Source organism: Pseudopipra pipra, chromosome 1 (assembly GCF_036250125.1).
Source record: "Pseudopipra pipra isolate bDixPip1 chromosome 1, bDixPip1.hap1, whole genome shotgun sequence".
In the NCBI taxonomy this organism is placed as follows: Eukaryota; Metazoa; Chordata; class Aves; order Passeriformes; family Pipridae; genus Pseudopipra; species Pseudopipra pipra.
In genome coordinates this window covers 149,112,229-149,127,319 of record NC_087549.1, presented here as the reverse complement: position 1 = coordinate 149,127,319, position 15,091 = coordinate 149,112,229, and the positions used below count along the sequence as shown (strand labels likewise).

General features: G+C 43.4%; 1 protein-coding gene across 11 annotated transcripts in view; it reads right to left on the bottom strand.

The window, feature by feature from the left end:
- Window positions 1-4,125: 4,125 nt before the first annotated feature.
- KMT2C (lysine methyltransferase 2C) overlaps window positions 4,126-15,091 on the bottom strand; it is a 192,889-nt gene continuing 181,923 nt past the window's right edge. For 9 of the 11 annotated variants that reach the window (XM_064638459.1, XM_064638474.1, XM_064638490.1 and 6 more), the window contains 14 exons: window positions 14,824-14,971; window positions 13,848-14,026; window positions 13,599-13,753; window positions 13,144-13,396; window positions 12,424-12,563; window positions 11,364-11,468; window positions 8,838-9,957; window positions 7,708-7,844; window positions 7,397-7,539; window positions 6,962-7,130; window positions 5,938-6,054; window positions 5,254-5,327; window positions 4,659-4,767; window positions 4,126-4,409 (listed from right to left, as the gene is read on the bottom strand). In XM_064638459.1, the coding sequence (XP_064494529.1) occupies window positions 4,317-4,409; window positions 4,659-4,767; window positions 5,254-5,327; window positions 5,938-6,054; window positions 6,962-7,130; window positions 7,397-7,539; window positions 7,708-7,844; window positions 8,838-9,957; window positions 11,364-11,468; window positions 12,424-12,563; window positions 13,144-13,396; window positions 13,599-13,753; window positions 13,848-14,026; window positions 14,824-14,971 (2,942 nt within the window). In that variant the 3' untranslated portion in view covers window positions 4,126-4,316. The other 2 variants (XM_064638481.1, XM_064638520.1) reach the window with 2 other exon arrangements.

Sequence of the window (15,091 nt, the reverse complement as noted above, 5' to 3'; positions counted from 1 at the left end):
TCTCTATGGCCTTACTCTTTGTAGCTCTTGGACCAGAAAGCACCTACTTACAGAATGATACAAACTAATCTTCACACAATTTGGGTCTTCCCTTGTGTCTCCCTTGCTCATGTCTTGGAAGGTTTGACAGATAATGTCTCTGTTTTTTTCCCTTCACTTCTCTGTTTTCATTTATTTCACTGTTTACCTTTCTTTGACCTCCTGCTTCAGCCTCAGGTGCTGCTTCAGTGCATGGAAGCTCTTGCAGAAGAGAAACACTGCTCTGTTTTTTCTTAGCACCATTGGCCTTGTTTCCTATGCCACAGTGACCTGCCTGCCCTGGGAATGTGCACGTTGGATGTTGGCAGCACCAGGACAGCCTTGTCCTTTTGCTTGGGCAGCACAAACATTTTCCAACTGCACAAATACTCCAGCATCCAGTTGTTGACATTTTGGGCAGTGTGAGGGACATAATCATGGAGTAATTACAGACCCACATCTTCCCACAGAGATTCACTTGTGACAGACTGTGTTTGGTCCTACAGCCCTCTGCCAGGGCTGGCACCTGAGGAGGTGAGCAGGTGAGAGCAGCCCTGGCCACCAGGCAGCTGTTTTGCCTCCTCCATCAGTCCTGGAAGCAGCGAGTCACTGCAGGGAGAACCAGGTGAGTGGGTTTAATTGCAAACCAGAACAGTAGGCTGAAGTGAAAGTTCTTCCAAATAAAGCACTGCAATGGAAGTAGTCGAGTTAGACACCAGCAAAGCTCCTTCTTACCAAGAACAGCCTCTACAAACAACCCCAGCCCCCTTGGTCAGCTGAGGTCTGTGCCCTTGTAGGGGCACCCGGAGTCTTGAGATCAGCTCCCAGATGACTCTTGCAGGGCTGGAACACAGTGTCAGCTCGGAGCAGAACCCTTTCAGTGGCAGCAGTGGCAACCCCGGTGGTTGCTGTGTGCGGAATTAATTCCATCCTTTTTGTGATGAGAGGATGGGCAGCAGCTTCATTGATGCCTGTCTGATTAACCCTGACTGCTCCCAGGGGCCAGAGTGGAGCAGCCAGAAGGTGCTGGTGCAGCTGGTCCCAGCTGAGTGCTGGGCTTTCCTGTGACATTTGTGTTGGCACTCATGTTGTGCAGCGGCCTCGCTCAGCCTTTTCTTTTGTGGCCTTTGTCTTTTCAAAAATAGTAAAAAAACCCAAAAAAGCCAAACAAATCCTCCAACAGGCAGAGCAGGAGCTTGCTTTATTTACGGTCTCAGTCTGTTGCCACAGAGAATTTCTGACCTTTTGCTCCGGGTGAGGAAACTTCTGTCACCGAGAGCGGCGCCGATTTCCAGGAACAGATGGAGGCGATGGCGCTTTGGACGGTGGCCGTTATTCCTGTGGGGAATTATTTTTGGCCACAGTCGTTTCTGCTGCAGCCACACAGCCAGGCCAGCACACGAAGATTTGAACGGGGTTACAGATCTCTGCTGTGAACACCCAGCCCTGGGCCAGGTGACTGTTCCCAGCTGGGCCCTGCACGGCTGCCTGGGGCAGGGGGAAATGCATGGTTTTGTCCTATAGTGGAGTGACTGCTCCCAGCTGCCCCTGTGGACTTTGGGTGAACAGGAAGAACAGAAGGAAAAGCCCCTAAAAAGGGCAGATGCTGTCACATAGCTTGTCGTTGTCACACTGAGAATTTATCACTTGTAAAGAATACAAAGAAACTCTGCCTGGGGCTGATTTTTAAGCCTCTGTGTCAAGTACCTCCTCGAGGGCTCCTGGAGTTGGTAGTGGCCGTAGCTGACAGAGGAGCAGAGTGTCCTCCAGCAGCCAAAGTGCATGATATAAATAGATATAAATAACACTGCAGAACAGCTCTGGCCTGGCTGCTTCCCACTGCTCCGCAGTAAATCTTGGAGTCTTTTTTTAGCCTCAACCCGTGCTGAGGTCTTGCTGGGAACACCTCTGGTGTCACAATTCAATAGATGAAGCAGAAGTTGGGGTCAGCTGTCCCTGCTGTGTCCCATCCCAGCTCCTTGCCCACCTTGCTGGCAGCAGAGCCACCCCAGGGCTGGGTGAGCTCTGCTCAGCAGGGACAAAACATCCCTGATGGCAACACTGTCCTCATCCCAAATCCGGAGCGGGGAAGGCACCACACCAGCTGCAATGAAGAAAATTAACTCTATCCCAGCACAGGCAGAATATTCATCTTTTGTAGATTTTCCAGGTAAAACATGACTGCAGGGAATGCAATCTGGATGGTGCTCAGGACATGGCACCACAGTGTGAAATTTAGGGTGCAGGTTGCACTGGAGAAGGGGGAAGGCAAATGCCTCTTGCTGGTGGAAGCAGACACAAATCCTGGAAGAAGCAGAAAACAGACACCTCAAATGACAACAGGAGGATGTACTTTATAGATGTAAAATATTTTTATTCGTAAATGCTGATCTTCTAAATCTGTTTCCACAAATTCCAAAACCCATAACACTCTGTATACTTCAAAAAATTCTTTTTTTTTGTGTTGTTTTTGTATTTTTTTTGCCAACATTAGATACTATTATACAGAACAGAAAAAACTGTAGGACAAATACTGGTAGGATGTTGGAATATTGTACAAGAGAAGAAAAATATTCAAGAAACAATTTAATACAGCTATTTATCAAGAGAAAAATATATACAATTGATTTATTCTGTAAGATAAAAATACATCATGCCATATACATTACAAGTTCAGAACTGTATTACTGAATATACCAACAGTTTACAGTCCACTTTAATTGTGCACACAAAAAAAAAAAAAAAACTTCATTTTTTTTTATATTTAGCCTGTGAAGTGTCAGTACCAGAATTTTAAGTACAAAATAAAAAGCTAACCTGGTTCAAAATGCTGATTAAATTTCTACAAGCAAACACAAAACAGTGTTTATTTTTTTTAAAGAAATGTAAACAAAAACAATCCATACAAACACATCTTTAAATTACATTTTCCAAAACCCTATTGCCAGAGTCCTGCAGCTGCAAGCACATTACACCTAATTTTTTTCCTTGTTTTCCTTGTAAGAAGGCTATAGCATCAGACTGAAGCTCCAACTCATTCTATGCTGTTTACATGATTTAATGTAGGCTGAACAGTCACCTAATCTTGACTACTTTTTGCTGAAGAAAAAAAAAACCCCATGTCCAGCCTCTATTTTGGGTGGTTTTTAGCAGTTATTCACAGTTATCACAAATTGTAAGCACAAAAAAACCTGACTTAAGAAATAGGGATGCAACAATATAATACAAATAAAATTAATCTAAATTACCCAAACATCTACAAAAGTCAGAGTTGTAATATACACGCCCTTACCAGGCTTAAGGTTTACTTAAAAAAATTCTCGTAAGACCACAGTTGAGACTGCTTTAAACATACAAAACCCTCTCTCTTTAAATTGAGATTTTGGTTATTCTGTACTGGGAATCGCATGTCTGTGAGTACATGAGATCATATTGTAACATCCCTATCGACGTTTGAGAATAAGCACCCGAACTGCTGCAGAGTCTGGTAGCATTTGGTCAATAACTATTTTTATACTGTATTTTTTTTTTCCTCAAAATATTTACACTTTTATACAAAGTAACAGAGTTTGTTAGTTCTGCAGGTAACAGCAGCAGCTTGGCTTTCTTCTAACTTTCTTTTTAAAAATAGCTTCATTCACTTATTCAATAATAAATACAAAAAGGTTCTCTTATTTTACAGAAATCAAAAACTACAATAAACTGACTCATGGAATCAAGTATTTAAATGTATTTTAGTGCAAGTTATTTTTTCCCTTAGCTCTATCCCTAAGGAAGTCGTTTCAGTACATTCCTTGTTCAGTGGTGTCTACTTTTATTTAAAATTTTTCTTTAATTAGAGGGCCTGCCCCTTTATCAAATAAGGCTGTGGCCAGCACTTTGGACTTCTCCCTTTCGCTGGTGATTTCAGTCTTACATTCATAGTGGCCACCTGCCCTCCCGCAGGTCAGCCAGCGGTTCTTTGCCCAAGTTAAAACAGTTTCTCCTTAGTGAGCTCAAAAACAAAAGTGCTGGACCATTCTGTTAACTCAGTTTAACCTCCACGTGTCTGGAAAGTCAGCTTCAGATTTTGCCGGCTTGCTTCTGGTGCTTGTTGGTTTGTGTGGGTTATTTTTTTCCTCTTTTTTTTTTTTTTTTCCTTTTTTCTTTTTAAATACTTGTGTAGAAATCTGTACTTCCAGAAGTGATTTTTTCTTTTCCCCCCTTCAAAAAGGCAACAATTTTCCGTCGACAAAATCAAAATGTGAATCACTTCTTCCTAGGGACAAGCAACCCTCAAAGACAGCAAGGAATGCATTCTAGTTCATCCACTTTCGGCAGTTTACAGCTCCACAGTGACATGGAATCTTGTGCTGGTCATCTTCAAAGTCAAATTTATAGTCATAGCAAAGCTGGAAGGAGACAAAGGAGAATGGTTATGGAACAAACAGAACTGGCCACAGCTTTCCCTGTGGCTACAGGTTCAACAGCAGAACACACCAGAGGTTGTGCTCTTAGGGACTGGCGTGGTTTTAAAGGAAAGAAGGGAAGTGTCACCTCCCCCCAGCACAAACGGGTTGTGCCATGGGCCAGAAATCATGGAAGTATCTAGAAATGGATGGGCCCGGCAAGAGGTGGGTAAGGTCCAAACCCACCCTTACCTCCTCCCCCTTCTGGATTCTTCTGCTGGAGCTAATGATGATTTTGTGTCCTCTCTCAAAAGTGACCACCTCAGCCACGCAGTTGGGCGCACACGAATGGTTGATGTACCTATGGGAAAAGAGCAGGACAAAGGTCACCTCCCAGGAAAACGCATCCCTTGAGGCAAATGTAAAGCAAACCTCAGCATGGCCTTAGCTCCACGGGCTCACCGCCTTTCCACATACAATTATATTACTCTGTAACTTGTGTCTTTACCTAGAAAACGTCAAAAAAAAAAAAAAAATCAAGCGTCAAAAAAAATCAAGTATCAAAAAAAAATTCTATTCCCTCTTCATAGCTGCCATGAAACATACTGAAAGATGGGCAGAGCTAATGGAAAAGAAGACATTATTTCGGTGGAATAGTCCGCAGACTGAATGTATCAGCTCAGAGAATAAAAACCTCAAAGTCAGTGCCTCACAAACAGCCCCAGGCCAGGGAACGCAGGTGATGGCCCAGGAGGAGGTCAGGGAATGTGGATGATGCCCCAGGAGGAGGTCAGGGAATGTGGATGATGCCCCAGGAGGAGGTCAGGGATCTCTCCAGGACACCCACCTTGCAGGGCCTCCCGTCAGGGTGGCATCGATGACGTGGTCGTTGTCAATGCGGAACATGTACACACCACGATTCTGGAAAACACAATTGGGACGAGGGCTCTTGTTAAGATTTTACTTCATTGTCGATGAGGAAGCAACAATGTGGGTCAGCTCCAAGTGCCCTCCTGCATTCTGGATCAGGCATTGCCCACTGGCTCACGAGGGAAAGCAGGAGTCACACACTGCTGTGCCCTCACGGGTTTGCAGGGGATGATGGGTCATAAAAATAAACCTCTGGCCAATTCACTTTTCCCTCACAGCTTCCATAGTGCTTTTAATCCGTGCTTCCAGCGCTGCACAGATAGGCCCTGTTACAATGCCACTCAATTACACGAAGGAAGTTGCTTTAAATTTAAAGAACTTCTCATTAAAGACTGAGGTCCACTGCCAGAGCCCTTCTTTCCTACCTGGCCAGAGTGCTGTGAGATTTATTAAGCACACTCATAACAACCACTGTGGATTCCTCTGGTTACACTTTTTGCCTATTGCATTTATAGCACAGCAGAAAACAAATCAGGAGACCTGAATTCATGAAGTAGAACAGGGGACCTGAAGTCATCAAGCAGAAGAACAGTGTTTGTTTCGTTGTACCAATGTTTAAATGGGGAAGGGGAAAGAGGGAATGAACAAACACCCCCTGCACCTGAGATTCATAGAGCTTCTCCTTCCTGTTTGCCACCTCATTCCGGATAATCGTTCCGATATATTCGATGACCATAGTGTGCTTTTCAATGTCTCGAGCAGCATATAAGCCCAGGCCCTGTGAAAAATACATTGAGATTTAGAGTTGTGTAATAAATCTGCATTGACACTCTGTTCCTCACCGTGCCCCAAACTGCTCCTGCAGAAAATAATGTGGAAAGGAAACTCCTTGGAGAGGGGGAAGCAGCACTGATGTATAGCTGATGGCTTAACAGAACCCAGCTTCACGGGGAACTTTTAGATGCAAGAAAACGTACTTGGCTGCTGTCTTGGTGAGAAAGCTGCTCCTATCTCTCTGACACCTGACTGTGTAAAGGCTATAAATTCACTGAAAAACAAAATGGGCCTTGCTAGACTGGAGAAAGCTGATAGGAACCCCGCAGCAATGTTTAAGTCCAACCTGAAATAAACAACAACCGTGTCCGCACACGCCGAGATCAGTGACAAAGCTTTTGCAAAACAGTCTGTGGAGCAAACCAACAGCGTTACATAAAGCAATGGGTTTCCTACAATTATTAATGCTGACAAGTATTGAGCTCTCCACACTGGTCTTGTACCACTTCACTCAGCTTGGCCTGAGCATCTCATGTTCCCACTGTGCTTTTCTATTTTTAGTGAAAGTTTTACTATGGTTTTGAGAATTTGCTAAAAAATCCCACCCCAAAACTTAAAAAAACCCTTTTTTTCTAGATGACTGTAACAAATGAATTTTTAAGATATTTACAATAATCAGAAAGAAATCTTACTTAACGTAAATGTACGGAAGGGATTTGCCACAAAAAAATCACCCAATTTTGGGACGAGACTTGGCGGAATTTTGCAATAGGTTTAGTTTCAACTTTTGATCTGAATTTACATAAATATTTATACAGAAAATAAAGTAGTAACAAAATATAGATGTAAAATAGATGTAAATAAAAGTACACGTAATTTTTTTAGTATCCGTTTTCCAAAGTGGGACTGACCTGAATCCGAGAGCGAGCCAGGTACACGTTGGACTTCCACTCGGTTTTCATCTTGCGGTACTGAGAGGACTTGGAATGGACGAACTGTTTGCTGTAAGGCGCGTTCAGCTCCCCCGTGACTGTGCTCTGAAAGGACTTCGATGTGCTGGTGCTATTCAAGGTGTGAGGCCTGTAGGGATTGGGCATGTAGCAGGAAAGAATACAAGAAAAACTGAAGATTTCTCTGAAGAACAGCCACGGGACCCATTAAAAAACCCCTCCAGACATACAGACACTTAAAGCCAGCTAGCGGAGACACAAAGCGGTTCCTCTGACCGGGGCATGCACATACACAGCCAAGGACGACAGGGTTTGTAAGCAGCAGACGAAAGCACAAATAACCCTAAAGCAGCCTATAAACCCTGGGCTGTACTATGTGAAATTAAAACAAAATACCTTAACACAAACCTCTTGACATGGGTACTCATTTTAGGCTCGGCACGGGCGCAGCCCGTGGGGTTGATGGCAAGAGGAAGTTCCATTAAGGGGTTTCGGCCATAGCGGAAAGTGTAGTTCTCGCAGGCCTCAACCCCTGGCAGCTGCAAAGAAACAGATAAAAAGAAAACAAAAAAAAAAAATCCAAGTAATTAGGTGTTCATTGCGTGTAACAAAATATTTACTTTTCCACACCTCTTCCTGTTCCCCTTCTCACGTGTCTATCCAACAACCACAGGGATCCAGCAAGAACTGGGGTGGTGGAGACTCACCGATTCGGCAATCCTGGCCACTGCAGAGACTGTCAAACCAAAGAGGTCTTCACCCTTCAGATAGCCGGGAAACAGCTGGAGCATTTCAGATTCTTTTCTAACAGAAGCAACAGGCTCCAAGATTTTATCCCACACACCTACACAACCATCAGGAAAGAATTACAGTGATCAAAACAATAACAGACTATTGCGCCGGTTTTAAATCGACTGCCTGAGGACATGGGAACCTGAACCCAGGACTGAGAATGCTTTTGTCCTTGCCTACACAGCCAGGCCAGGGTCTAAAAAGTGAAGTGGAGAATGATTTGGTGAGTTGGTAATTTTTGGGATTTAACAAATCCCAAACAAACACACCACTGACTCTGCACCCTTGATTCTCAGGAATGAAGATTTTAGTGTTCTCAGCATGGAAACTTTCAGACCCTTGACAAGAACATGGACAAGTTTTCTTGAGAAATCCTGCAAAAGTAGAATTTTCTGAAAATACATGATATATTCTGTATTCTATTTCCACTGATGGACTGTAGCCAGCACTCATATGTAGACAATTCCCTGGCACTGGTCTGACTGGACAGAGCAAGACTGAGTTTATCGGCACCTGCAGCACAAAGAAGTCAAGACCTGGACTGTTACAATCCCCACACACATCCACAAGCTGTTTTCCAAGACCTGCCCATACATTTATGGTCCAATGTATTCTTCACCCTGACAGAGACGTTTATGCACCCTGAGAACAACGTGGACACTGAAATGTCTTCTTAAAGCTCCCTAACTTGAGCCCAGCTGATTTGAAGACAACTGAGCAATGGCACTGTGTTTAAACAAAGTCACTTTTCAAGAGAGGACACCTGTGCTGACATTCCTACTGCTTTAATTAATTTTTCAATACTCAATCTTGTGTCTCCTCTGTGGACTCGGAACAAGTCTTCTTATCTGCAGCCTATACAATTTCTTCAAAGGTGTCCTCAGTCTTCATAGCATGATATTAAAAATGGGCCCTGGAAGCTCACTTATAAGCATTGGGTTAGAACGGTGTCTGCAACAGTCATTTGAAACAGGTATCGTTCCACAGGTACCAGTACAACAAGCAGCAAACCACAAAAGTCATGATCTTAGTTCACAAAATTTACCTTTAGGTGTTGTGTCAGTAAGGACCAGATCGTCGTGGCCCTGCTCCACCACCTTGATGACAAACAAGGGGAGCCCGTCCTTCTCCTCGATGGAGCAGAGATAGCGGCAGCGCCTGTTCGCGTATCTCATGCTCCAGTACAGCCGGCTGGCCTCGTATCCCACGGGGAAGAGGGCTTTGGAGGAGTGGAAGGCCTGCATCTGCTGTGGCAGCAGCTGCCCCACAGCGTGGAAAATCAGGCTCCCCACACGGAAGGTGTGGTCGCGCTCCCCGCGCTGGACGATGCTGGCGATCTGCCGCACCTCGTCACGCTGCACGTACACCCTCCTGAAGACTGCGAAGTAACTAAGCTCTTGCTCATGAGTTCCCTTTGGTTTGTGCATGGGGCAAAGCATGGTCTTGTCTTTAAAAAACATGCATTGTGCTTTGATGGCACAGGTAAAGTGATAAATATTGGTGCACCTTAACCTGTGACAACCGCTGGTGGCACCCATTTTGTGACAGAACATGCATTTCATCTGCAAGCCTCTTCGCAGTGCTAGTTCCACGTTTATTAAGGCACCAGCTTGTGTCTCATAGACTTCTGTAGACCAAAGAGCACAGTTCAAATGGACCCAAAGGTCTAAATCCAGGTTAAGAAGCCTTGCTGGTCCATCAGTTAATCCATCACCTTCCTCGTGACAGAAGCAACATTTCCTGTAGTCTTTAGGCACAGGGTCTGGTTTAAGGGTTGTGCCCAGTTTTTTAAGAAATTCATCTATTTCTTCTTCACAAGGAGGTTTGAATGATCCTTTAGGAATCACAATCTGAATGCTCCACTTTTTCCATTTCATTCCTTTCCATTTCTTACTGGGAGGCCGGCAGTCCTCCAGACTGCTGTGTATTGCTTTTAACCTGGGTTTTAGTTTCACCGTTACCTTCAGCTCATCCGGTTTTGCCTCTACCTTGGCTGCTTCAAAGGCGGGGGGGAACATGATAGGGGGTGATGATGGTGGAGAAATCTTTTCCTGCAACTGAGGCAGACAGTGGACGTCCAAAGTGGAGATGTTGTTGCTGTACTGATGGAATGCTTTCGGCGGCCTCTCTTTCATGGGCGACTGCGGCAGAGATGGGACCGATTCCTGGTAATCAACAGAAAACTCTTTAAGAAAAAAAATCCAAACTTGTCAACCATTAAATGTATCCTGAAAACATGGTCAGGTCAGTATGGGAGAGGCTTCTCAAAATGTCTAAAATCAAGATACAGCAAAAGAGAGAGAGATGGAAATTATCCTGACCTGTGTTACCACAGCCAGGATACGAAGCACAGAAGTTCTCCCAGCCCAACTCGAACATGGTGCCCTTTAATACACAAGACGAAGCACAAATAACCCCTTGTCCAAGTTTTGAATGCAAAACCTCTCAGCTGCCCTCGGCAAGCTGACTGGCAGATTTAGTTCTTAGGAATTCTTAGAAAGTTTTGTTACAACACAAAATAACCTTAAAATATGGGTCACAGAATTAATTTAAAGCATAAGAATCTTGTATTTGGTAGAAGGGGAAGATTTAGAATTAATGCCACATATTTTTCCTGGAAACAAGTAAAGAGGAAATTCCTGCAGGGCTCTAGATTAAATACACCTCAAGGACTTAACTACTCAGTCACAGTAAACAAGAATTATACCTGCAGAGATTTGTGAAAAAAAACAAAGAGAGAAAACAAGAACAACAAAGGAAGTTTAGATTATGAAGTGCTTAATGTGGTTTGTGTGATTAAACTTGAAAGAGTAAATTAAATTCTCAAGAGGCTGAACATGACATTTAATTAACTTAATTATGTACATGCTGATGCACTTGTACAGAAATGTTACTCTGTTTAAATTCAACTGAAAATGAGCTACAAGGGACACTAAAAGGATGTGGATGTACACACAGTTATCTTCTTCTCCAGGGTAGTATTTTTTATTTAATTTCTTCGGAAAAAATAAGCAGGATAAGAACCTCTATTTCCTCGTCACTGTCAGCTAACAGGCTCTTTACTGGTGTTTTGGTAATCAATGCTTTCAAATGGCAGCTCTGCCCAAACAAAGTCACGGAACAGGATTGTATTTTCCCAGTGATGTTGAACAAATAAAAGTCTTTCTGCAAACTTGCCGTTCAGTTCTTATTTGCACAGTTGTAAACTTTTTTTTTTTTTTACTGTATAAGTCAAATCCAAACGCAGGATACAGCCCTTAAAAATGTGTCTGTGGTTGTGTACAATGCTCAGAGAACTTGAATGACTCATTTTTCGAGGCTTCATCTTCAAAGCCTGGGAGGGTAGCCAAACGTGGCTGCTGTTCCGCCACGCATCTGTCAGACACGAAGTTCTGCAAATATGAATTTTACTTCACGCTGCTGGTTCAGAATCTGAACGTTTGAATATAGAGCAATTAATTTATAAACCTCTCAAAAGAAGTGCAAAGTCCCCCCTCCCCCCCTTTCTGTTCTCCAACAAATAGCTGCAATAATTTCGGCTCACTTGGGCCTGCCAGTGTTTGATACTTACTTTGTTCTCTGAGTTTTTTGCTTGCACAGCTGCTGAATAAAGAACAAAGCAGTTGTTGCTACAGAATACAATGTCCTTCATTTTATCAGAGCCTTCTTGGGAATCCTGGGAATCAAACACAGACAATTATCAGAAGTGCACTTTAATACCATTCTTCACATAATAAGTGTAATGAAACAAGTCTTCCAATCTGGCTGGAAACTCTTTATTTGTAGAACATTTGTGAAATAATGAGCGATACTGTGATTTAAATACTTGATTATTTGACAGATCTAATGCTACCACCACCTACACCCTTGTTCTTCAGCATTTCCTGCCACTCACAGAAGTTTAACAATCAAAATAAAACATTCTATACCATGCACCCATCTGCTCCATAGGCACTCTTGCAAAGCAAAATCCATTTTCTTTCATCTTTGGATGGCAAAAGAACATCTCATTTCAGCCTAATCAAAGCCAGATCTCACTATTTTATCTACTGATCCATCTGCAAAACCTTACTGGGAATTCAGTGCATTCCTGGCTACATGAGCCCTTTAGTTTTGTATGTAAGCTCTGACTATGCCTTTGTGGTGTAGTTACATCCATGTCATTGAAAAAGCAACGGCACTTTCTGAAGGAATGACAGTTCCCAATGTAAATACAAGAGATTGAGACCAAAATCTGATTCCTGCCCAAAAAGAGTGCAAGCATTCCTGCTCTTACACTTCCTCCTGACATGGCAACATGGTGCCGTGCCTTATAAATTTGAATTAAGATCCTGAAGTGGTCAGGGAAGGAGGTTTGTAGCAGAACTTTGGAAACTGCCATAGATGGGAACTATTTTACGAAATGTGCTGAAATTCATTTTATATAAGTAGCAACTTCGACATTTTTTATCTGTACTACAAATGTGCTTGAACGTCCCATCCTGAATTAGGACACGCACAGAAGGGGGCCTACAAAGGGAGCTGGAAGTGCTCTTGGTGGGCACAAACAGCAGTGGACTTTGTGCCATCCTGTTACATGCAAGGAGCCCCAGCTGAGTGCAGTGACTGAGCTGTGCACTTCAGGTACTGACCTGTTTGAGGAAAGGCAGGTCCTTGAAGGATTTCCGCACCCCACTGCCCAGAACCACGACCTTGCAGTGAGAGCACCATCGAGGCCTCAGCGCTGAGCCTTCTGCCATATTCTGGCTGTGATCCTTAAAGCCAGCCAGACCTAGGGAACAGATCACCTGTTAGAGGCTGTATCAGATTAAACCCAATTTATGAGAGGCCACAGTAGTCTTCAGTGGTCTAGAGGAGTAGCATCCTCCTGGATAGGGTATGGAATGCAGGCTTTAAACCTTATCTTGATGGGGAAATTCTATAAACCAGACCTAAAACTAACTGTGCAAACAAGGCAAAAATACTTTCTTGTATAAGAAATAAGTAATTAAACTGACATAGGAATACAGGCCGAAACAACTGTGTCAAGCTTTCCAGCATGGGAACAATCTTTCTGATTGATGGATTTAAAACCAGACTGGACAAAAAAAACTAATAATGTTGGGAACTGTGGAAGAAATGCCTCACCAACAGTGATGTGGACAATGTAATGGAAGTCAGAGATAGATCAGAACTAAGTTATGAGTAACACCAGGAGCAGGTCCACATGATCAGGTAAGAACAGAAGAGTACTACTTAGAACAAGAATCAATCATTTAACTCTAGAGCATGAATTTATGAGGCTGAAATGCATTAATACCGATTCAGTTAAAATTTGGGTACTGAATGCCTGGAAGTCAAAGCCCACTCACCATTGCTGTTTGCAGGGAATGGCACATTGGGTTGCTTCAGTCCATAAGACCCCACGATCCTGGCAGGTCCCATGGATCCTGCCTGAGGACCCTGGAGGAGCAAGTGCTGCCTGTACTCCATAGATGGGTTCACTCTGTGACTGTTGGTGGCTGCCATGGAGGATGGGACATCTGGGGCATTACTAACCTCGTAGCTGTTGGGAATTCTGACGTGGAGCAGGTTGGAGAATGCTGCTACAACGCTGCTAATGTTCTAAAAATAATAATAAAAACATACCCTTGTTTTCATCAGACAGGCAGTTCAGACAGCAGAAATATAAATTATTGGAATAAATTATTAGAAGATTGCAACAGCTGCTTTTATTATGCTAAAACCCCTTCAGAGTCACTATATATAAAATATATTAACTGCTGTTGTACTTTATATATATGTAATACAATCTTATTTCTTTTACCTCAGCAGCTGTGGGATGTAAAGTAATTGCTACAGATATAAGGCCAGATTTAGGACCATTCTGGGATGGTCCAAGCTGGGAGGCAAAGAAGCCAGAACCAGGTAATGCTCCTGAACCGGGCTCCGATTTTATATAATTCCTTTTGGCTTCTGAACCTGAAATTAAAACAGAAAACAGCAGGTTAATCCTACACACATGGGAACACACAAAAAAAATCCTAGTTGTAGCTTTTCACTGCTGCAGCCTCACCTTTTCCAGTGCTGCTGGGTAGGATGGGAATGATGGGAGATGGTACAGGTTCTGGGTTCTCCTCCTTTACAACCGACAAGTCTGGATACCGACTGATTTCCATTCCCACCACACTTTCAGGAGAGGAAGAAGGAACAAAGCTGTCAGGAGTGTCCCTGTCCTCACAGTGATCTTGAACCCTGGAACAAAATCCGAAAAAAGCTGCTTTGGAAACAGACTAAAACTTTTGATAAGTCAAAGTTATAAATCATGACAGGGAGCTAAAATGAACTTCCTTTTTCCTACTAGTCATCGCACACAAGTAGGTGGTTTGCCATCACTTCTGGGTATCTCATATTCCACTGCACAGAGTAGTTTCTTGGGAAAGATCCATAAAGAAAAACAGAGGCAGTAACAGAGCCAAACCCTCTGTTCCCCACGGCTCTGTGTAAAAAACTAGAATTTAATATTTAAACTTTCTGGTTCAAGTGTATTCACCCGCCCATACTCCCTTGTCCACACACAGGCTTCAGCATCTCAAAGACATCCAGATTTTGGTTAGGCAAGCGAAAGGGAGGCAAAAGGGAAGAAGACCTTTGCAGGGAGACTCACATTTCAGCCAATTCTCACATGGGAAATGGAGTGGAGCTGGGGAGTTTCAGGCTGGCACAGTCCTGCTGCTGGTACAGCAGTCACCTGCCATGGTGCTACAGTACCACAGTGCTCCAGGAAAAATATCTGTTTGTATTTTCTTCCACTTTTAAGTGAGCACAGTAAGGAATTCCTAACAATTTAACAGAATCTGGAGTCTAGCAATGGCATAAATCCCCTATTTTACTAAGTTGCTCTCTACCCATGGCACATTAAGAGTTCAAATAATCCCATTCCGTTCTCTGCTCTATGTGGTTGGGCACAACGGATTTAATTTCTTTACTCCTAGCAAAAAATCACAGAATCTGCTCCAAATACCATTTTGAAGATGTCGAGGAAAACCTACCTTAACTCCTCCTGATTGTTGTGAGGTGGTGTTGGAAGGGAAGCAGGAACATCCACAGTTTTTGGGCCCTGAGCCATTGCTCTTGCTAATAAATCATCTTGTGGTCTGAAAGGCAACTGGAACTGCTTTGGCCCCAGAGCTTTGGTAACTAAAACCAGAAAGGCAGAGCACAATGAGACATCTGGATAGTGACAGACATCCTGTCTGCTGGGTATGGGTGGGGTCCTGATGGTGACACCACTCTCAGCCACTTGGAGTTCAAAAAATT